At 37.3% G+C, this 21,121-nt stretch overlaps 3 protein-coding genes and 1 long non-coding RNA gene across 7 annotated transcripts in view; 3 read left to right on the plus strand and 1 right to left on the minus strand.

Annotated features, from left to right (window-relative positions):
- The window catches only part of rusc2 (RUN and SH3 domain containing 2), a 31,469-nt gene extending 27,298 nt beyond the window's left edge, over positions 1-4,171 (plus strand). For all 4 annotated transcript variants that reach the window (XM_015032518.1, XM_015032522.1, XM_015032521.1 and 1 more), the window contains 4 exons: positions 252-298; positions 384-1,203; positions 1,937-2,098; positions 2,368-4,171. In XM_015032518.1, the coding sequence (XP_014888004.1) occupies positions 252-298; positions 384-1,203; positions 1,937-2,098; positions 2,368-2,575 (1,237 nt within the window). In that variant the 3' untranslated portion in view covers positions 2,576-4,171. The remainder of the gene's footprint in view (positions 1-251; positions 299-383; positions 1,204-1,936; positions 2,099-2,367) is intronic.
- Positions 4,172-9,200: 5,029 nt separating this feature from the next.
- On the minus strand, positions 9,201-13,768 carry LOC106947492 (C-C motif chemokine 3-like). The gene is made up of 4 exons (XM_015032523.1): positions 13,439-13,768; positions 11,194-11,311; positions 11,002-11,119; positions 9,201-9,611 (listed from the first exon to the last, which is right to left on the minus strand). Exons 1-4 carry the CDS (start codon positions 13,500-13,502, stop codon positions 9,579-9,581), a joined length of 333 nt encoding a protein of 110 aa, XP_014888009.1. The 5' UTR covers positions 13,503-13,768; the 3' UTR covers positions 9,201-9,578.
- LOC106947493 (uncharacterized) lies at positions 13,488-18,214 on the plus strand. Its single transcript, XR_001425000.1, has 2 exons — positions 13,488-13,573; positions 17,145-18,214. It is a non-coding gene; the product is annotated as an uncharacterized LOC106947493 (long non-coding RNA).
- Positions 18,215-18,967: 753 nt separating this feature from the next.
- On the plus strand, positions 18,968-19,520 carry LOC106947473 (putative protein TPRXL; the record flags this gene model as incomplete). The annotated part of the gene is made up of 1 exon (XM_015032489.1): positions 18,968-19,520. A coding segment is annotated over one exon (405 nt), but the record flags the coding sequence as incomplete, so codon positions are not given.
- Between the last annotated feature and the right edge of the window lie 1,601 nt (positions 19,521-21,121).

Raw genomic sequence — 21,121 nt, forward strand, 5'->3', positions numbered from 1 at the left:
TTAAAATCTGTTAAAAACTAAACTAACTTAAACTAAATCATGTGATTAATGAACAAAATTAAGCTAATTTAATTTAGTTTTGAGAAACTAAACCTAAATCGCGTGATTAACAGCATCCAGAAAACATGCCAACCTCAGCTGCAGTGCCGTTGCTTGTGCCCTCTAGTGGCAGAGACTTGCAAAAGTAAATAAAAGTGAATAAAAGTGACTTTCCTTGCATTTGTAATAAATGTATTATCTTTCTGTTTCAGCATGAAATCTCTGGAGTTCTGGTTTAATCACCTCTACACACATGAAGGTAACACCTCACTGGATTTTCTGTATTTCAGTCATTTTTTTTTTCTTTCTGCTTCTCGTTCTGATGTTTCACTTTTGTCTTCCAGACATCATAGTGGCTCACTACGGCCCGGGGGGTTTCCTCCCCCTGTCGCAGGGGCCGTGCAAGCCCCTCTTCGAGGAGCTGCTGCTCCTGCTGCAGCCGCTGTCGCTGCTCCCGTTCGACCTGGACCTCCTGTTTGAGCCGCACCTCCTCCAGAAGGGCCAGGAGCAGCTGCGGCGCAAGGAGCAGCTGCGCTCGGCGGGGCCGGCCAGCCGCTCCACCTTCCAGCTCATGAGGGGCTGGAGCACCACCGTCGGCGACGTGGCGCGGAGCGAGAGGCCGGGGCTGAGGCGCGAGGGAACATGGCCGGGGATGGAGCGGGACGGAGCGACGGCGGGAGCGAGTCTCTGGAAGGAGAGGGCAAAAGACGTGAAGGAGCGAGACCGGAGGAAGGAGAAGGATCCGGGGCACAAGCAGGCCGGGTGGTGGTACCAGCTCATGCAGTCCTCCCAGGTCTACATCGACCAGTCCGCCGAGGGATCCAAGTTCGTCAAGGCTGAGAAGAGGAAGAAATCCTCAGAGAGGAGGCAGAACCAACCGCCACCAGCAAGAGAGGGAGTGGTGGAGGGCGCAGAGTCTGAGGGCGAGCGAGGGGCGAGCGGAGGGGAGTCCAGAGGAAGGCCGTCATGGATGGGCAGCCCGCCGGAGTCCATCCTCAACCGGGAGAAAGACCCGAACCTGGCGGAGGACACAGGGGTAGAAATCCGGGACGAGAGCCCCTCACAGGGCCAGAGTCTGCGCTGGGGGCGACTCTTCGGTTCCACCGTCGGTTCTCCTCAGAGAGCGGAGTCAGCCGAGCTCAGAGCCAGGGCCCAAAAGACGAGGTGAGAAAAGTAAAAAGAACATTTAAAAAGTCTAAAAGTAATCCCTTAAAGGGCCCCTCTCCCCATAGCAACACGTCGACACCAGATGCTTTATGGACAACCTTGAGTGTGTGTCTGGCAGCCACAGATTCGCTGATCATAACATGAATATTAAACGGGCAGCATAATGTAAAATCAATGTTTTCGAGCTTTTCGTCATGTTATAATGCGATTCCCTCATCAAAAACATGACTGAAGTTTTGCCTCGATTCTTTCATGCATGTTTGAGAAATCCTTTAATCTCCATGGCAACCATTCAGCTGTGGAAAACACCTGGTGGTCCTAGCCCCGCCTTCGAGGTGCAACTCATCCTCTCTTTTAAATCATACTTGATATATTTAATATTTTTATAACAACTGAAGGTAACAGTTATTTTATTGTGCTATAAAATGGCACCACGTGCCTGGAAACCATTTACTGCATTCTTGTTGGTTGTGCAGGAGGCTCCACTTCTGCTTTTCAGAGATGTGCAGTTGTATGATTACCCATCAGTTTGTAGACATTTTCACGTTTAAACGTTGCAGTATTGGTGAGACGTCTTCATTGAATTCTGTGTAGCCTCGCTATGGCTGAAGCTACACATGATACGCTGCTAATATACCCTTGCTAGCTTTTTTTTCAGTAAGATTTTTTTTTTCTCTGTTGAACAAACTTTTCCCCCTAATTTAGCTCCATATTTATATTTCTACTCCAGGCCTCCATCAGGTTGGCTCTCCTTGGACCGGTCTATTCTGGACCTTGTTGCTGTGACCATTGGAGCGGGCGGCGCGAAGAAGGCGGAGCCTCCAACTACACCGACTCACGGCCAGACAACGGCGCCGCTTCCGCTAACTGAAACTAAACAATCGTCTTCTTGGTAAACGCATTTCACATGTGCCAGAAAATGTTGCAGCTGTTTTCACTGGGAACTTTTTTTTTTTTTGACCATCTGTTGCATTTCCTCTGATATGGCTCATGATTTCACACGTTTGCATGTATGAGGCAGAGGCATGATGTTATCTTGCCTCTCACCCAGTGACAAATGGAAATATCCTGCAAGCATAAACACGTAAAGACGATGGATGGATGGAGGGATTGATGGATTGATTTAAAACTTAATTCAGCTTCTTGTTTTGCTTTTTTCAGTGAAGTCCGAGCATTGTGCCATCACCTCGCCACCGACCCCGGCCAGCTGAGCTTCAATAAGGGCGATGTCCTGCGGGTTCTGAGGAAGGCCGACCCCGACTGGCTGCTCTGCTCGCTGGGCTCCACCCGGGGTTTGGTCCCCATCATTTACGTGACGCTCAGCAGCATGGAGGACAGCCGCAGCGAGACCGGACTCAGCCAGCTCTGATCAGACTCTGTTAGCGAACGAACACTAAAACACGAAGAAGACGCACCGACGTGTGCGAGGTCCAACCACAAACTCACAATCAAGGTAACATCCAGAAAAAGACAGCATGCTTACATCCAAACGAAAACCAAAAGAAACGACGACAAATGAACCCAAAGACTCTCTGATGCTCTTCTTCTCAACACCTAAACGCTTAGCTGTGCTAGCATTAGCATTCAGCCTGGATATCACTCATCTGGACACAATGTGAAGGAAAACTCACCACACCTGGCTGCTCTGTCGCTGTGCTGTTTAAATGTTAGCCACAAATCATCATAAAGAGACTTTCTTTGAGATTCTGTTGCTTGTTAAGTGCTGATTTTTATTTTTATTCCCACGAAAGACAATAATCAAGGAGAAAAGCAGGAATTTACTCGTTAAAATGTTAATTTTACTGCAACAGTTGGTTGAAATCCAGATAAAAAATAATAATTTGCAGTATTTAAATTAAATCAGCTTGAAGGCGTCTCCCTCTCTGCTGTGCTGCAGGCTAAGCGGCCCCTCCCTGCAGATTTGCACATTTTAATGTTTCGTTTACAACAAAGTTGTAGATTAAACAAACAAAATGAGAAATAAAGTTACAGAAGCTTCTGGTTTCTACTTTAGAAGCATGAAATCTTGCTTCCTTCTGCAGCGATCGTGCTTCACTTTTACAACCTGACAGTTCTGGCGACGACTGTAGTGAGTTTTATGTCTGTATTTAATCTACTGGTACATACTGTAAATGCATTTATGGCTCATTTACACAACCTGTATTTATTTATTCAGCTATTTAAGTAACTAAAGCTACAATCTAAGGTTCATCAGTTTGGATATTCTTCAGATTTTGTGTCATATTTTGTATTTAAAGGGGGAAATGTTTCTGCCTTAAAGCACTTAAGAAGGAGGAGAAAAAGATGATGAACCACCTTCTATTGGTCCTGATATTAGAATATATTTTCTATATTCTTTCACTTTTTCCCCACATTTCTGTGAAGATACTAGATGGGGAGATTTTTGGATGTTTAAAGGGAAATGTGTGAAATGTAGCCTTAGATAAGGTCCTCTAATACAAACCGATTATTAAAAGTGGCAACATTAATGTAAATTTATTAGATAAATGAATGCTGGCATGTTTTTTTTTTCTTTTTGTTTCATTGTACAGTTTTTATTTCTAACATTCAATTGTGTTTGAATTGTAAATATATTTAAACTCTTGGGGTTTGTTTTTGCCATAGAGCTCTACAGTATGTACGTATGAATGTCATTAATGATTTATCAGTGCATTTCATATTTGATACAGAAAGTATAAGCTTTAGATTTAACGCTAACACGCTGCTGACTCTAATCCGTGTCGTCCTGGAGGTCGGAGTTCACATGTGACCCATAAACGTAGTGGTGATTCAGCCAGAGGAAGCAGGAAGGAAGGATTGCTGCTCTTCGTCTCGCTGGCTGCCTGTAAATACCTTCAGCATCAGTGACACCGCTCCTCTGTCCGTGTGGAGCCTATACGATGTACGGCATTATCAAACTACTATGGATGTTAAATAACAAAGTGCTCATGTGATCACAAACTCATCCGGCTCCTGTGTCTTTATTTATGGGCAGTTTCCCATCTGTACACTGCAAAAACACAAAATCTCACCAAGTATTTTTCGTTTCTAGTGCAAATATCTTATTACACTTAAAATACGACAAAACTAACTTAAAGTAACTTTTCAGCAAGAAATAGGAGCTTGGTTTAAGTCAGTAATTCCTTAATGTTTTTCTTTTTTAATTACTAGTTCCACTGGCATATTATTTCACTTATAACAAAACAAAAGAGCAGCAAATAATGCAAATATTTGCTGTACATGGGAGAAAGGGTATGTCCTCCGGCAGCCATCTTGAAAAATGGATGTCATTCTAAAATTCAACCAGCTAAGGAAAAACATAAAATCTGAGTGAACATGCCAACTTTTATGGCATCCAAAACGATGGCCATCTTGAAAAATTGGTGTCATTCTGAACATGGACATGAATATATATCAAAATTAATTGTTTAAAATACCTACAGTAAAAGGAAATTAAGTTTTTTTATATCTCGAAATGAAAAATGCAGATAGAATTACAGAATTGTGTCAAGGGTGTACAGAAAATGGATGGATGGATGCTCATAAATGCACACCTTTCATCACTGTCAATACAGAAAAAAAAACGATTGATCCAATCAGTTGTATCAAATGTAAGCATTGTGCCCCAAAAAAATGAAGTAATCACATCAAAATGTTAGAAATGTTGCCTTTAGTGTTTCCTTTGATTTCCAAATATGTTAGCATGTTAGAGAATAACAGGCATTAACTTAAAATACTTTGTAGAACGGCGCTTTTTGAAGTTCGGTCCATTTACTCCTATTAGCTTAGCGGCAGATCTGTCACATTCAATATGGCGGACGCAACGGGTAACGGCCCAGCCGCTCAATGAGGCGACTACGATGAAAAACACCACCTGAGGGGTGAACATGCTAACTTTTATGGCAGCTAAACTACGACCATCTTGAAAAATGGACGGCATCCTGAAATTCAACCTGCTAACGGGAAATATGAATAACATACGCCCTGAGGGGTGAAAATGTTACATGCTAACTTCTTTGACAGCCAAAACGGCGGCCATCTTGAGACATGGACTTCATTCCGAAATTCAACCGGTTCGGCTAATAGGAAACCTGTAGGTGAGCAGCATGCTAACTTTTATGTTGGTATTCACACTTGAAAGACTTTTACTGTAATATGGTGAACTGTTTTATAGGTTTCGGACTTGAAAATAATTAACAGCAACATTTTCTAAAGAGAGCAAATAAAGCGTTTAAAGCAAAAGGGCGCTTTTTGTAGTTTAACATTCCGTTATGATTTTCTGCTATTTATTTTATTTTATTTTTATAATGTTCTGTGTTGCGTCCACAAAACTACAAAAACCCGACATGTACTACACTGACGCAATATGATGAAACCCACCTTAATGTTTTAGCTTGAGCAAAAACGCAATTCTACCACTAGATGGCGCCATTATTTTACTCTTTATCTCCTAAGACTTGACGTAAAACAAAATACACACAACTCTTCTACTCTTTTGACACAACGGCTTTTTTATCCACTTTACCTGATCTGATTTACGTCAGATATGTTCATGAGAACCAGATTATTCTCTGCTCATTAATCTGAATATTTTTCCTTGAATTACTTTAAAATCTGGGGTAGAGTTGGCAAAAATTGCACTCATGTAAGACTACTTCAACATGTTTTTACTCAAGTAAAACTAAGAAGTATTGAGGATTAGAAAGGTGGCTATACTCTTAAATATCTAAGTAAGGGAAATAACGCACAGAGACGTAGTTCTTGCTGCTAGGCCATAGACGAGCCGGAGATTTATTACACCACCACAGATTCCTCGTTACAGTTTCTTCAGTTCAGTACAAAATCTTCATCGTCATTTCTTGTCACAAAAAATCTCCCCGAAGTCTTAACACCAACCTATTTTATACCTTCTCATCTTCATCAGTGTGTGTTGGAAAGTTTCAACCAATGGCGTGCTATTGTTGTTTTGCAGAAAGATTCTGGCACGCTTTATACTGAGTGTGTATTGGGCGACCTTTAAAATATTTTGGACCTCACGAACTCAACATCTGCTCCATTTCAGAATTGCTGAATAGTATAATTTATCTCAAATTGTTGATTTTATCTTGCACAAACAGACATCCTTTCCAGTAAATTCTGGCTCCATTTGCGCTTTGCACGCAAATGGAAGGAAAGAATTCGGTCAGGTTGACCTAGTGCGAAGCCAAAGTCTTGCTGAGGCGCCAGTGTCTTTTTTCCGCCAAACAACTCCTTATATAGTATTTCCGCTCTTACAGAAGTAGCTGTCACAAAAAACACCTTTAATGTTACACTTTAGATAAGTGCAACATCTCAAGTTATCATCAGTATTTATGCTCATTAAGAACTTTAATGTTGTTCAAGAGGCTTAATACTGTCACAACACATGGAGGCCACAAGAGGGCGCTGGAGACTAGAACCGGAACAGTTAGCAACGTTAAACCAAAGCATAGTTGGAAATGAGATTTGGCACAGAAGAAGAAAAGAGTTACAGAATCAGCAGCCTCTTTTTAATTTCTAATTTTGATTGTAAACATATAAGGTTGATTCTATGCTCTTTAAAGGGATTTTTGGAGGTTTATTGAGAGAGTTTAAATTCACAATCATGAAATTAAGTTTTATTTGATTGAAGCACATTTCATCAACAAGGCATTTCAAATGCTTTAAATAATAAAAACACAAAAATAGTTATAAAAATATCATACAATCACTAGTTTAGAAACCAGTAACAAATATTACATCATTACACATCAAATATGCTGGTCAATGTTTCAAAAGCAATTCTAAACAGGTTTTAGTCTAGATTTAAACAGACTCAGTGTTTCGGCTGTTTTGCAGTCTTTTGGAAGTTTGTTCCAGATTTGTGAGCACAGAAGATGAATGCTGCTTCTCCATATAAATTTGCCGATAATTTTCCTTGCATCAAAATCAAGGAGTTATTTACTTCAAACAAGCACCTATATCTTGCTAAAAAAATTACTTATAAGCTAGTTTTGTCTTATTTAAAGTGTACTAAGACATTTGCACTAGAAACTGGGCCAAAAATACTTCATAAGATTTTGTGTTACTGCAGAGCAAAAAAAGTGAGCCATTATTTCCAAAGCAAACAAAAAACTAAAAAAAAAAAAGAAGCTAAAACTGTGTTTTTATAATTAACTTTGAGGCATTTTGAAATAAATGCAACCAGTTTTATTCAGTTATCATTCACACATCCAGCTGCAGTTACATTTTCTGCCTGCAGGAAAACCTGCGTCTCCAATATAAAGTTGTGCTTTCTTCTGTGGAAAAATCAAACCTAGCTTAGTTGGGAAACCATCGTTGTGGTTCAGTGTTTATTTGGTGTTTCAGGCTGACTTTGCTCTGAGCCATTTCTCACAACCGCATTCTTCAACCACCAAGGTTGAACATTAACAGGCTGCTGAAATAAATCTTGAGGCACAGAAAGGTTTCTTGTTCAGGGAAATTCTCAGGAACCTTGTTTTACTCTGACACAGTCTTCTTCTGAGGAACTCCTTCTGCCTGTGAGGCAACTAGTATGTGGGATGAAATTTGAATAAACCTGAAGATCTGCCAAGTTGCTCTGCTAATATAAAAGCTTTTACTCCAATTCATGTCACCTTGCTTCTGTTTGAGCAGACAGATTTCTGATGTTTCAGTTAGCAAAGATCTGTAATTTCTGCTAAGTTTTGCAGTGGTATAAAACATAAAGCTAGTAATTTATAGGATCTGAATGACAGAATGAACCAAACAGTGGAAGAAAGGCACTTAATTCTTGCATAAAAACATTTAAATTTACCAGAGAAACTGAATAAAATGTGATATTATTTGAATATTTCACTGTGGGAAATGCTCTGTAATGGATGTACTTCATCTAAACTGTCAACCATCAACGTTTTCCTGGACCTGTCCGTCAGGACTGACAGGTTCTACCGTGGCGTTCCGCAGGGTTGAGTTCTGAACCCACTCTTGTTTTCTTTTTCTCATCCTTCTATTATCTGCCATCAGTCAGGGGTTTTCCAACATTTATCAAGTCTATGCTGATGACTTACAGCTGTATTTGTCTTCTAAGCCTCAGGAGATGGAAAGATTGCCCAACTTACTCCACTGTTTGACGTGAATTAGTTTAATTATCTTCTAATTATCTTGTTTTAAATGTCCACAGACCTTTAAGAACAAAGAATAGGACAAAATACTGAGTTTATTTACATATTTGTTCTTATTGTGTCAAATTTCTTATGTGTGCACAAAGTCCTGACCACAAAAGCTGATTCTGATTCTTCATAACAGCAAAAAAGAAATCTTAGCTATATTTCATTCCTCTTTTTGGGTTTCTTGTTAAATATTGTGCCCCAGTTTTTTTCCTTTTAAGAAATATTTCTACATCATGATTCATGGTTTCTCCTTGAATTTCTAGAGAAAATAATTATTGCACCAACAATGGCACTGCCTGGAAAATGAGCAATTTTTCTGTTCTGAACCATTAAATCCAGTAAACCAATCCCACTGATTTTGTTTTAATTTCACTGTCTCACAGTAAGTTTTTTTTGTTTGATTTATTTTACTCATGTTGTGAAACAGTTGGTCTCTGTAACTTTGTTTTTATGACTCTGTAGACTTTTAAAAAGCATTTAAAAACTTTTTGTTTTGTCTTTGTTTATGATGTTATTCTTTAATTCAAATACATTTTTTTATTTATTTACATTTTATTGGGCCATTAGCATGTGCAAACTGCTTTCCCATTTTTTCCACCATAGTGGAAACTTTCTAATGAAAGAAAATATAAACCTTTCTCCGGTCTGCACTTGTATCAAATTGCAAACATTTTCACATCTTTTTGGGTGCAACAGAAAACAGAATAACACAAAAAAGCCTTTTAGCCTTTTCACACAGTGTATGTAGTGATGCTGTGAGGATTATTAACAAATTTCAGTTCTAGTAGATAACAGAGTGTCATCTGCAAAGAATCAAACACAAGCTTCTGGGGAAAATAAAAAGGTTTTAATTAGAGATAAAAATTCACATCAAGGTTACAGTAAAACTTCCTCTGACTAAAATGTAGGCTAGCTTATGTGGCTACACATGTGTTAGCTTAATTTAGCCTTCTAAGCTAATACATGTTAGCTTAAATGGCTACACATTTAACATATTATCTCTCTCTGAAAGACTTTTTACAAACAGGAAAGCAGTAAAAAAATAAAATTCCTTCAGGAGGTTGTTTTTAGATTGCAGCTCAAATTAACATATTTTTATAAAGATGAAATGAAAAAAACAAAAGGTTTTATTTCGGTAACAGGAGAAACGTTTAGCTGGATTCGTGTCAATCACTGGGCATTCTCAGGGAACCAGAGGCTTTTTTATTCACGCTTCACTCCAAAACAGTGATTGCCCTGGAAAAACACAAAAAATAGAAAAGAAAAATTCAAGAATTTCTAAAATACCATATCTTTTATGTTCAGCTCTGCAGGAAGTTGTGCAGAAAACTCCAAATGCATGTTTTTCCACAGCAGAAAAGTCTATAAAGTAACATTAATAAAAGCAGAAGTCATTAAAATATCTGCAAACCATTAACAAAAGAACAGTGAAAATGTATCTTCCTGCAATTCCTTCACGCTTTGGTGTCTTTACACCATGAGTCACAGCCATTTGCGGTTTTACACCCAATTGAAGTGAGGTGAGGCTTGTCAAACCTTCAGCTAGAACAAACACTACAACCAACACTGGGTGTCACTTTTCACCATAAATGTTCAGAAATTTTAGAAATATTTCCTGTCATACAAACTTTAATGGGAAAAAACAACCACTGTTTTGTGCAAAACCAATGAAATGTATATATTGTTTGTCTAATGACTTAAAATCCAAATAACTTTCAAGGTCAAAAATGTAAACAGGCAAAACAAGAGGGAGTAAGCATTAATAAATGTATAACCTGATTTTTTAAAATAAAAACTTCATTTCGTTGCCAAACATTAATTGCTGTTTCAAAAAACAAAATAAAAAGGATTTTTTTAAAGCTAAATTTAAATATATGATAAACTGAACCAATAAAAGTGGAAATTACCAGCTGTTTCACTATAAAATAATAATTTAATGGATAATCTGTTCTGTATTGTAGTGACACACCTGGACATTTCTGATGATTATGTTAAACTTTAACCTGAAGACAAACTGAAACAAAAACAAAAGGTTATCTTTAAGTCAATAAAAGATTCATATCTTTGACAGTGCTTATAATAAGAAAATGTGCTTGAGTTCACTTTTTATTGATCTAATCGGAGAATAAGTAATTGGATACTTCCTGAAACTAGAACTATTACAGATCATGGCGAAGATTCAAATGTGTAACTTTGTGCTTTTGTTAGTATCATAAAAACACAAATAAAAAAGAACATGTAGAAAATCTGAAAAACGTTGTAGGTTTTGAAAGGTGTGCGAGTTGTTAAAGCCACCAAAAATAAAATATTTTCTTATTTATGACTAAAATCCAGACCAGAGTCCTTTTCCAGGCATCTGCCATCTGGAGTTAGAGATTAGAGTGATGGCAAAGAGGCATTCCCACCTCAAAGAGTTGGAGAGAAATGCTATTAATATTTTGTGTTTTCACAGTATAAATATAAAATTCCAGTCAAACAGGCTAAGTGATGGAGACTCTTGTAAGAAAAGTTGAAACCAAAGCACTCCAGATTATTTAGAATATTTCTGTTTAGATAAAAAAATTAAATTTTACCATACAAAACAAAATCCAAGATACTCAATTAAATCAGAACCTAGATGAGTTACCTGGTACTTCTGGTTTTTGCATCTTTTCTTCAGGTGGTCCACGTGCTTCATCACGTCTTTCACCCACCTTTCTTCCTTAGTCGGGGCGCAGAGTTTTCTCCCATGTCTGGTCACCAGGCTGCAAGAACAACCAAAGCTTTACCTTCTGGTTTCCACTCACTGACAGATGGTCAGGATAAAATAAAAACTCACATTGTGGCATCAATCGAGCAGGCTTTGGCCTGTTCACGGTAATCTGCAATCAATCTTTTGTCGATTGGTTGGTTTGCTACCGACAAGCAGCAGTCCACGGGAACCTGCGCCTCAGTCACTGAAGGGCAAAAAATTATCACATCAAAATTTTATTCTTCATTGGACTTTAGAAAATTTAGTATTTCTTTTTATAATTTTCTGAGATTTGTTCTAGCAAACGTTTGACTTTTTAAGTTCAGAAATTTTATTTTATTTTCTAGAAAATTTATTAGATTAATCAAAAAATTTCTGAGTTTTCTTCTCTAGTTTCCTGTTTTTTCTATAAATATTCTGATTGATCTTTTCAAACTTAGAAATGTCCTTGTTTTGTGGAAAATTTGAGAATTTCTAGAAACCTTTTGACTTTTAAAGCTCAGAAAATTCCATGTTTTTTCTAAAAAAAAACATTTTTTTGATTAATCTCAAAATTTCTGAGTTTTTTTTCTAGCAAATCTTTCACTTTTTAAGTTCAGAAATATTCTTGTCTTTCTAAAAAAATTGAGATTAATTTCAAAATTTTTGAGTTTCTCCTATCAAACCTTTGACCTTTCAGTCTCAGAAAGGTCCTTGTTTTTTTGTTTTTTTTGTAGAAAATGTTTGAGTTTTTTCCAGGAGATTTCAGATTTATTTCTAGCAAACATTAAACTTTTAAAGGTCAGAAATTTGCTAGAAAATTTCTACGATTAACTTAAAAAAATTCTGAGGTTTTTCTAGCAAACTTAAGACTTTTTAAGCTCATTTTTTTTTCTAGAACATTTCAGATTTTTGGCATAAATAAATTTACTCCTCCTTTTTTCTATCTACAACGGCGCTAAAACTTTGTCGTAATTTTGCAAATCTGCAATGAAAACACTTTTTTTGAGTCATGTGATCAACATCCAGATGTTACTACTGGCAGAAACGACAAAAAGGATGACAGGAAGTGGTAGAAGGATGATGACACTCCATGTTTTTTAATGACTTATCGCTTAAACAAACATATTCACGTGTAATTTAATTGATTTTCTTATTTAATGTTGACAAATTATAATTTCTCCATTAGAGAAATTATAATTTGTCAACTTATCAATACATTTTTGAGCACATTTGTAAACAAACTGTCGCTGCCTCGGACTGAGCAGCCTCTTGGCTTCAGACTGACAACAGCTGAAGGGAATTTAACTTTTACAGCCTCCTTGTGACATACAGAGCGTTACAAACCCAGGTGGGTGTGTTTGTGATCATCTACAGTCCAAACTGTTCGTCAGATTTTCCCCCACAGGAGTTTAGTTAATGTAAAACTAACACAGAGAGATTAAAGCTGTTGCAAAACACCATTGTCTGCTCTTCTCTCCCTTTGAGATTACGAATGCATGTGAGGCGCGGAGGGCTGGTACTTTCCAGGCCTTCTCAGGTTTTACTGGTGATGTTTTATAACTCTGATGTGAGACTGAAATGAATGTGTGAAACGGCGAAGCGAGTGCAACGTAAAACCTTTTTTAAGTCTTGGTTACTAGTTTTTAGCCACTGGTAACCATTTGTATTTGCAGTTTTTTAAAACTATGAATATTTCTTAATATATTATGCTTTTTAGGCTTTCTAAACTTTTAAATAAAAAGCAAAACATTGCAAGTTGTGAAAATGACAGGAAATTAAAGCTGTGAAAACAACAGGAAACAATATGCTGTCCAAATCTAGACGCTTTCAGAAGTATGACTGAAACAATGCCTAAACATCAAGTTAAATTGATATTTAAACAGTCAGTGCAAAGTGAAATAAGTTTATCTATTATTTCTAGCTGAAGGGAAATCCAGCACCACATCTTGAAAGATGCAAATCTCTTTCAATTCACTTTATTGTCCTGCTTTCTCAACAAAAAGATCAAATTCTCCTCAGATTTTAGTACAAAAACATTTACTTTTTATGTCTAAGGCATTTTTTTTCTCCCCTATTTTCATGCATACGTTTAATAAAAGTGAGATTTTGTGTGACAAAAGCAGAAATATTTCAAGCAGAACCTTCAAACGCTGAAGCATTAAACCGAATCAAGGCGCTTTCTTTAATTCTGTCAACAGCTTCTGAAGTTTGGATGAGTTTCAAGTGAGTTTTTCTTTAAACTTCTGCTTCCTTCCTTCCTTTCTCTCTTTTATCTTTCTTCCTTTCTTTGTGTTTTTTGTCTTCCGTTCTGCGTTTCAGATTAACCGAGTAAAATGTCTTGTTGACTCACCTGCAGAGCAGCAGATGATGAAAAAGATGCAGAAGAAGAGCTTGGCATCGCCCCAGGGAGTCATGTCTGCGGTCGCTCTGGAGGCTGACGAACTCGCTTCTCCTAGCAACACGAAAGGAAATCCAGCAACTGAAGGTCTCTGAGCACGAGCTTCTGGCTTTATAGCACTGGTCACTTTCAGTTTCCTTTTACAATAACATGATCCCTGCGGAAAAACCCCACTCCTCTGACCGGGAAGGAATTTATTATCCTTTACAGAGCTCTAACCAGGGCCAATTCTTGATTTTGATCATTGCACAGCAGCCCTATGGTTTTGTTAGGAATAAAAGCCTGAGGAAAATGCAAACTCAAAGGATATTTTCACAAAACTTTATCTGCAACCTTTGTTTTCCAACTTTAGCAGTTTTATAATGTCATTTGTTCCCAGCAGAAATCAGTTCCTGAATGTGTCAGAGGTTTATTAGGGGCTTCCTACCTTCTGTGCACTGCAAAAACACAACTTTGTAACAAGGAATGTTACGATGTTGTAACACCGAAACAAATAGTGTTTGCACTTTTTAGGGCAAATATCTTTGGCCTCTTGAAATAAAACTAACTTAAAAATAACTTTTTAGCCAGAAATATGAGCTTCTTTAAGTAAAAAATTCCTTAATATTGATTAAAAAGTTCTAGTTCCACTTAAAAAAAATGTTATTGAGTTAAAGCAAGCTCTTATAATTTGCAGAAAAGATATTTGTAAAATAGTTTGTCTTGTTTTAAGTGAACTAAGATATTTGCACTAGAAACAAAAGAAAAATAATTGGTAGAATTTTGTGCCTTTGCAGTGCACAGGTCTGTAAACAAAGCAATGTTGTTTTAGTTCAATGAGCATTTTCATTGACTTAAAATTACGAAAAATTACAAAAATAAATTTAATTAAGGGAAATGTGCCAATGTAGAAACAAGTCAAGTTTCTGGGTAAAAAGTGTTCCTTTTGGCCGTTTTGAAATTAGTTTCTTTTGCAAAGCTGCAACAGAAACACTTTTTTTTCAAATCGTGATCAACAACTGCATGTTACTACTGGCAGAAATGACAAAGAAGACAACAGGAAGTAGTTGATCATTTTTACTGATTTTATCACATAAACACATTTATTTACGTATGATTTTATTTGCGTTTCTTACTTAAAGGTAATTGCAAAATTGTGTTTTGCTCACATTTGTAATGGAAATTCAGCTACTGACTGAATCATTCAGGTATGAAAAACATGTCTCACTGTTTGTTTCGTTTTGTCTGGCTATAAAAAACACAAACAAAACGTTTCATCGAAGGAAAACAAGGTGATTTCCAAAGCTGAAAGATGTGCATCATCTTTCAGCTGGACTCTGGAAAACTTTTAGGTCTGTTTCTTATAACTTTAAGATGTTGTTCATACGTGCAAATGCAAGAAAATGTTGGAAATTTCGCTAAAGATTGATGTTGTTTTGATGAAAATGAAGAAGTGCTTCTTCTTCTACACTTCTCTACTTCTCAATTCTCAGGAGAAAGTGCGTCAGCCTTTCTTCTTAGCTGCAAACATACAGAATCTTCCTGGAAATACTAAAATTTATTTTATTTGCTTTTATTACTGCAGTGTTTGTGCTTGATAAGACAATCCAAGGCTCGAGTTTGGTAACACGTCACGTCTCAGATTAACACGGCAATCATTTTCCGCACTTTAACACACAAAAAGTGTCTCCAACTTTAATCCATAGATGCAAATCTGTAAAGGTAAATACACTGCAAAAACACAAAGTCTTACGAAGTATATTTGATCTAGTTTCTAGTGCACTTGAAATGAGACAAAACTAACTTACAAGTAACCTTGCAGCAAAAGAGAGGAGTTTATTTTTAGTCAATTTCTTAATATTGATGGAAAACGTTCTAGTTCCATTGGCAGATTATTTCACCTATAACAAGACATTTCTTTCCATGCTAATCTTCCAATAAAACTGGCACTTTTTTGTCCTGTTTTTGTCTAAAAACTAAACATAAATACTTGGTAAGAATTTGTGTTTTTGCAGTTTAAGAATGGCAAAGGAAACATGTTGAAACTGGGCTGATATTTCTGTTTGACATTAAAAACAGTCACCAGCTGCGTATATTAATGCTGCAGTAGTTTAGTAGTTTTCATGTGTCAGAGCTTCAGTGCAAGAACAAAAACAAGCTGCTTCCTTCACTGTCTGGCTGCTGGACAGAACTGAAAACAACCCTGACAGAAAAACTGCAACTAAATCCTTGAAATGTGAGGGAAGTTGCTGACTTTAGAGGAAAGTGAGAATTTCTACTCTTCTGTTTTCTGTGAACGCCAGACTGCAAATGTTTCCTGTTACATTTAGCATTTAACACTTCCGGAAGATATAAAAATCCTACATTGAGCAGAGGTTCTTTGGTTTGTTTTCAATGAAATAAAACAGGATTGATCAATTCGATTCTTACACGTGTAAGTATCGAACTTTCATATATATATATATATATATATAAGTTACATACTGCAGCTTTAAGTCAGCAGCGTGTTATTCTTTTCACCGCCACCATAAAACAGATTTAGAGCGTCTGAACTTTCTTTTTTTCAAATGTGACCAGTGGCATAATGCTTTAGCAGCAAATTAAAAGTTTTTATTCTCTCTCTGTTGAAACCTGAAGTATCAGTCAAGCAAATTCAAATTCAAAAATATTTATTGATCCCAAAGGAAATTTTAAGGTCCATGTCTCCTGTGAGAAAAGTCCAGGAAAATGCCTCTGGGTAAACCATTACTTCCTGGTTGCACATTTATGCTTAAATTAAAGTTGCTTTACATTTTTACATTCTAAGCAAGAACAAAATAAATAGACTGAATACTTAAATTGAACCAAAAGGCTATTCACACTTGCACAAAACAGATCATTGCATTTTTATTTGTTTCAGATTTTTCCTTTGAACAAGTGACATTTGCAGGATTTATTTCACATTGGAGGTGGAAGAAAAGTTTTAAAATATTATTTTTTACATCGCAAAACCTAAGAGATTTTTCAACTGCACATCTGGTGGTAACAGTTGGTATCCTTTAAGATTTCGACACAGAAATATTATCAACACTTTTTTCTGAATGTGCAAGACAAAAAAAATCTTACTTTTTGGTCTAGTTTCTAGTGCAAACATCTTAGTGTTTTTATTTCAAGAGTAACAACATGCAAGTAGCTTTACAACATATAGGAGTTTAAGTCAGTAATTCCTTAATACTGATGAAAAAATACTTGCTCATTAGCAGATTATGTAAATGTTTCCAGTGTTATAAGTGGAAAAATCTGAAACCAGTACTATTTAAAGTTAATATTAATGATTTATTAACTTAAAACAAGCTCACATATTTTGCTGAAAAGTCACTTGTATGTTAGTTTTGTCTTATTTCAAGATATTTGCACCAGAAACTAGACAAAATTTGTTTCTACTGCAAAATTACTTTAATCATGTTGCAGTGCCCCTAAGCTTTTTCACCATTTAACTTAGCTAAATCCCTCACACTACAACCCCTCCTTACTGTACTTCCTTGCACTGATTTGTTTATTTTATTTTTTGGACAGTTGACCTCACAGAGGATGACACAAACTGATACCGAAAGCTTGGATGTCTGCAAACAAGTTTTGCTTACTGAACGCGAGCTGGAATCTGTTTGCTGATATGAAACCTCTTGATTTCTTCTCACAGATCTTCATTCATGAACCAGATCCTGCAGCGACGTCACGCCCTGTGGACTGGAGACGCATTCAAGCTTTCTTTTTCTTGTAAATCGATGCTTGGATGTCTTTCTGCCGCCTGCATTCAGCAGCTGGGAAACTCCCGGCTGAAGCATTGACGGTAAACTAGGATAAAGCTGAAGAACCAGAAGTGCTGCCTTTAAAAAACTAGATTGTAAAGGGAACCAGTGGTAAATGTCCCTTTTGTTTGGTTGGACTAACTGGAAGGTGCAGTTCTTATCTTTTTGATGGCTTTATAATGCAGTGATTATTTCAGCAGTAAGTGCTGTGCAAACATGATCCTTTTAATCATTTATTTGTTTGAAGCTGAGAATTATATGAGATGAATGTCAATACAATATTACGCATTTACACGCCTCAATAGACTAAGGTCAAGTTGTGCACATATTTAAGGAAGATGAACTTTCTCTGCAGTTTCATGACCTCCTTTATGTGAACTTTTGAGGGACTTTCAGTTCTAGATATCACTCGAAAACAAAATCAATTCCAAAGCCTCAAGTTAAGCAGTTTACCAGAGAACCAGCTGGTCTGACATGCAGTAGCACCAGGGTAATAATTTTAGGTTTCCATTCTAATTTATTGCTTTTGTAATTTAATTAGTTTTTAAAGTGTTTTTGCTAGTTTTTACTTATTTCTACTTAGATCTTTAGTTTTTATAATTTATTAGTTGTAGTTGTAGTTTTTTCATTGAATTTGATTGGGTAATGAATAACATTTTCAATTATTTGCTGTTATTCTTGAACAAACTAATTATGGAGTTTTCTCACAACTTTTGCTGTCGCCATTTTGCAGGTTAGCATAATTTGCCGACAGCTGGTGTAAACGTCTTATGTTTGGAAAAAAGTAAATCTATTCTCAGTTCAAAAGGCTAATAGATTTAAAAACACAAAGACAAAGAATCTTGTATCTATAATTTCAGTATGTTTTAATTTTAGAAACACGATATAGTTGCAGTTATATTTTCCCCCGTTAATTATAGTTTTTATTTATTCCAGTTAATAAAAATATTTGTCAATTTCAGATTTTTACTACCACTTTACACAATTATTCCACCAAAACTTACATTAAATATCCTTAGAAATCAAGTTGCTCTTTACCGACTGTCAGGAGATGCATTAACTTTGTTAAATTTAAACTTTTGGTCCAAGCTGAAGCTAGTACAGAAAACACAAGTGCATTAAGTCGGACAACAAGACATAACCGGAAATTTCGGACACAAGACTGAAAACGTGTAGCCAAAATGAATCCAAATTCCCTGACATCGACAACTAGATCAACTTCCTGCGTCTAAAACAATAAAATATTAAAATGCAGCCTGGCAGGCCTGGAAGTTGGTATGACTAGTGGAAAAAACCCTCAGGGTGAAAACCGGGGGTGGCGGCGGAGCAGAATGATGTGGCTACAGATATTCACTGAAGTAGAACAAACCCGTATAAATCCCAGTTCAACCCGAATCTGTTCTGTTTAGACATGTCAGCTTAAAGTCCTGATTCAGCAGTAAAAATTGCTCCTGTTTCCGTCCAGACCAGCCATTCAGACGCTGAGGTTTTCATTCAGTCTACCCAGATTCCTCCAAACCGATTCTAATTATCGCTCAATTTTAGTTAAGGTCAAACCAGATTAATGTACCAAAAGAACTGACAAGTAATCCCAGAAAGTCAGAGAAATGTTTTAATGCTCTGAGTGTAGATTGCCACTGCTCCAGTTTTGAAGTCCCAGTTTTATTTATGGTTACTCCGGTTACTTTAGTTTATTACTTTATTTTGAACATATTTGGACAATAAAAGCGTAAAAGAAACATCACCACCTGCAGCATCCTCATCTTCAGCACCACCTGCAGCATCCTCATCTTCAGCACCACCTGCAGCATCCTCATCTTCAGCACCACCTGCAGCATCCTCATCTTTAGCACCACCTGCAGCATCACCTGCAGCATCCTCGTCTTCAGCACCACCTGCAGCATCCTCATCTTCAGCACCACCTCCAGCATCCTCATCTTCAGCACCATCTCCAGACTCCTCATCTTCAGCACCACCTCCAGCATCCTCATCTTCAGCACCACCTGGAGCATCCTCATCTTCAGCACCACCTCCAGCATCCTCATCTTCAGCACCACCTCCAGCATCCTCATCTTCAGCACCACCTGGAGTATTAAGATTTTTCTTTCGTTTATTCTGATGATTAATAATCAGATAAAAACAATTCGGCAGATTTTTAATTCCACCACTTCAGCCGTTGTGATTCAACATTAGAAATACGTTGAGATGCAAATAAAGACTAAATTCAGCTCCATTTTGAATAAAAAAATAAACATTGCTTAAACATATAATTCCTTTAGTGAACAATTGATAGCAAAGGATTCATCTGCAGCTAAATAAATTCTAACGTGAAAAGCTCAGTTTTTCAAATCAGTGTAGAGCTGATTGGTTGATTATATTTCATTAACGAATTAATAATTGGACAGCAAAAGATTAATGTGAAATTGTTTCATAAAATTTGAACCAGGTGAAGCTAAAACTGCCACTTTGGGAGTTCTGGGTAGAACATATTTACAGACAGTGAAGGTTTCTGTTCATCTTAATGCATAAATATATTTACAGTTTTGGCTTCATTTCTGCTCTGAGTTTATTTCACTTAATGGCCTTTTTAAAAATCTCTTTACTCCAGTTAATGATTAACTAATTTCTAATTAGTTGACGATTATTTTAATAACCGATTCATCATGATTATTAGAGACTTAAGACTTGACTGAGATTGGGACAAAAGACCCAGACATGACGTTTATTACTGCAGGACTTATTTGGAATCGGGTAAAGAGATTTGTTTGTTTCAGAACCCTCCACATAGTAAACCACCAGATCCAGCATCCTCATCTTCAGCATCAACTCTGCAGAGCTTCACTCTGGTTTCCACTCTGGCACATAAAACTCTGACAGATTCAGTTCATCATTTTTAGAAAATGCCCTGCATTTCTTCCATCTGACCAAAACAACTTTCACTGGAAGCAGATTTAAGACTTACTGGCAACCAGTCCCACAGTCCCACCAGTTTCACTTTGAATGAATGTGAATTCATTTCGGGTTTGGCTGAGACTGAGGCCCACTGTCAGACCGCAGCTGCACGTGATTTGTTCTCGATTTGAAAGGTTGTAAATTCATGTTCAGCGTTAAGATTTGGCTGATTGAAGGGCAACAAAGTCCTGCAATGTGGGAAACTCTGCAGGACCCTGTGAAGACCCGCCGGTCTTTGGCCCATAGGTCAAACTGAGTGACAGCTTTTAAAGGGGCCAGAGAATCTCACAAGGCCTTCCTGTTTCCAGGAAATGGGTGCATGTTCCCAGAAATGCTTGGAATAATGCTAAGAGCTGATAAGAGCCAACAGTCTGCCGGAGGAAATAAGAGAAGAAAAATACACAAAGCTGCAGAATCCAGTCATGGTGAGGAAACGTAGTGAAGAAAGAGTTTCTGGAAATATAGGAATAAATCAATCAGTCACATGATTACGCGTCAAAATGTTTCATTTATAATGTTTCAAAAGTAACTGTAAGCAGCTGGGTTCTTAGTCTGGATTTTAAGGCACTCCGTGTTTCGGCTGTTTTGCAGTTTTCTGGAAGTTTGTTCCAGATTTGTGGTTCTTAGAAGCTGAATGCTGCTTCTCTATGTTTGGTTCTGGTTCTGAAGCAAAGCAGAACCAGAAGACCTGAGAGGTCTGGAAGGTTGCTATGACAACAGCAGGTCTTTAAGCCGTTCAGTGATTTATAAACTAGTAGAAGTGATTTAAAATCTGTTCTCTGAGCTACAGGGAGCCGGTGGAAGGAGTGTAGAGCTGGGTGATGTAGAGCTGGGTGATGTAGAACTGGGTGATGTAGAGCTGGGTGATGTAGAACTGGGTGATGTAGAACTGGGTGACGTAGAACTGGGTGATGTA

The sequence above is a fragment of the Poecilia latipinna genome, unplaced genomic scaffold (assembly GCF_001443285.1).
Source record: "Poecilia latipinna isolate Pla-1442-1.1 unplaced genomic scaffold, P_latipinna-1.0 Scaffold243, whole genome shotgun sequence".
Taxonomy (NCBI): domain Eukaryota; kingdom Metazoa; phylum Chordata; class Actinopteri; order Cyprinodontiformes; family Poeciliidae; genus Poecilia; species Poecilia latipinna.

What these genes read in the sequence shown, in the direction of transcription:
- LOC106947492 (XM_015032523.1), bottom strand. Translation starts at nt 13,502, where the DNA reads ATGACTCCCTGGGGCGATGCCAAGCTCTTCTTCTGCATCTTTTTCATC. An exon ending in CATCATCTGCTGCTCTGCAG is followed by an intron (nt 11,312 to 13,438) that starts GTGAGTCAACAA and finishes TTTGCCCTTCAG; the next exon opens with TGACTGAGGCGCAGGTTCCC. An exon ending in GCAAAAACCAGAAGTACCAG is followed by an intron (nt 9,612 to 11,001) that starts GTAACTCATCTA and finishes GTGTTTTTCCAG; the next exon opens with GGCAATCACTGTTTTGGAGT.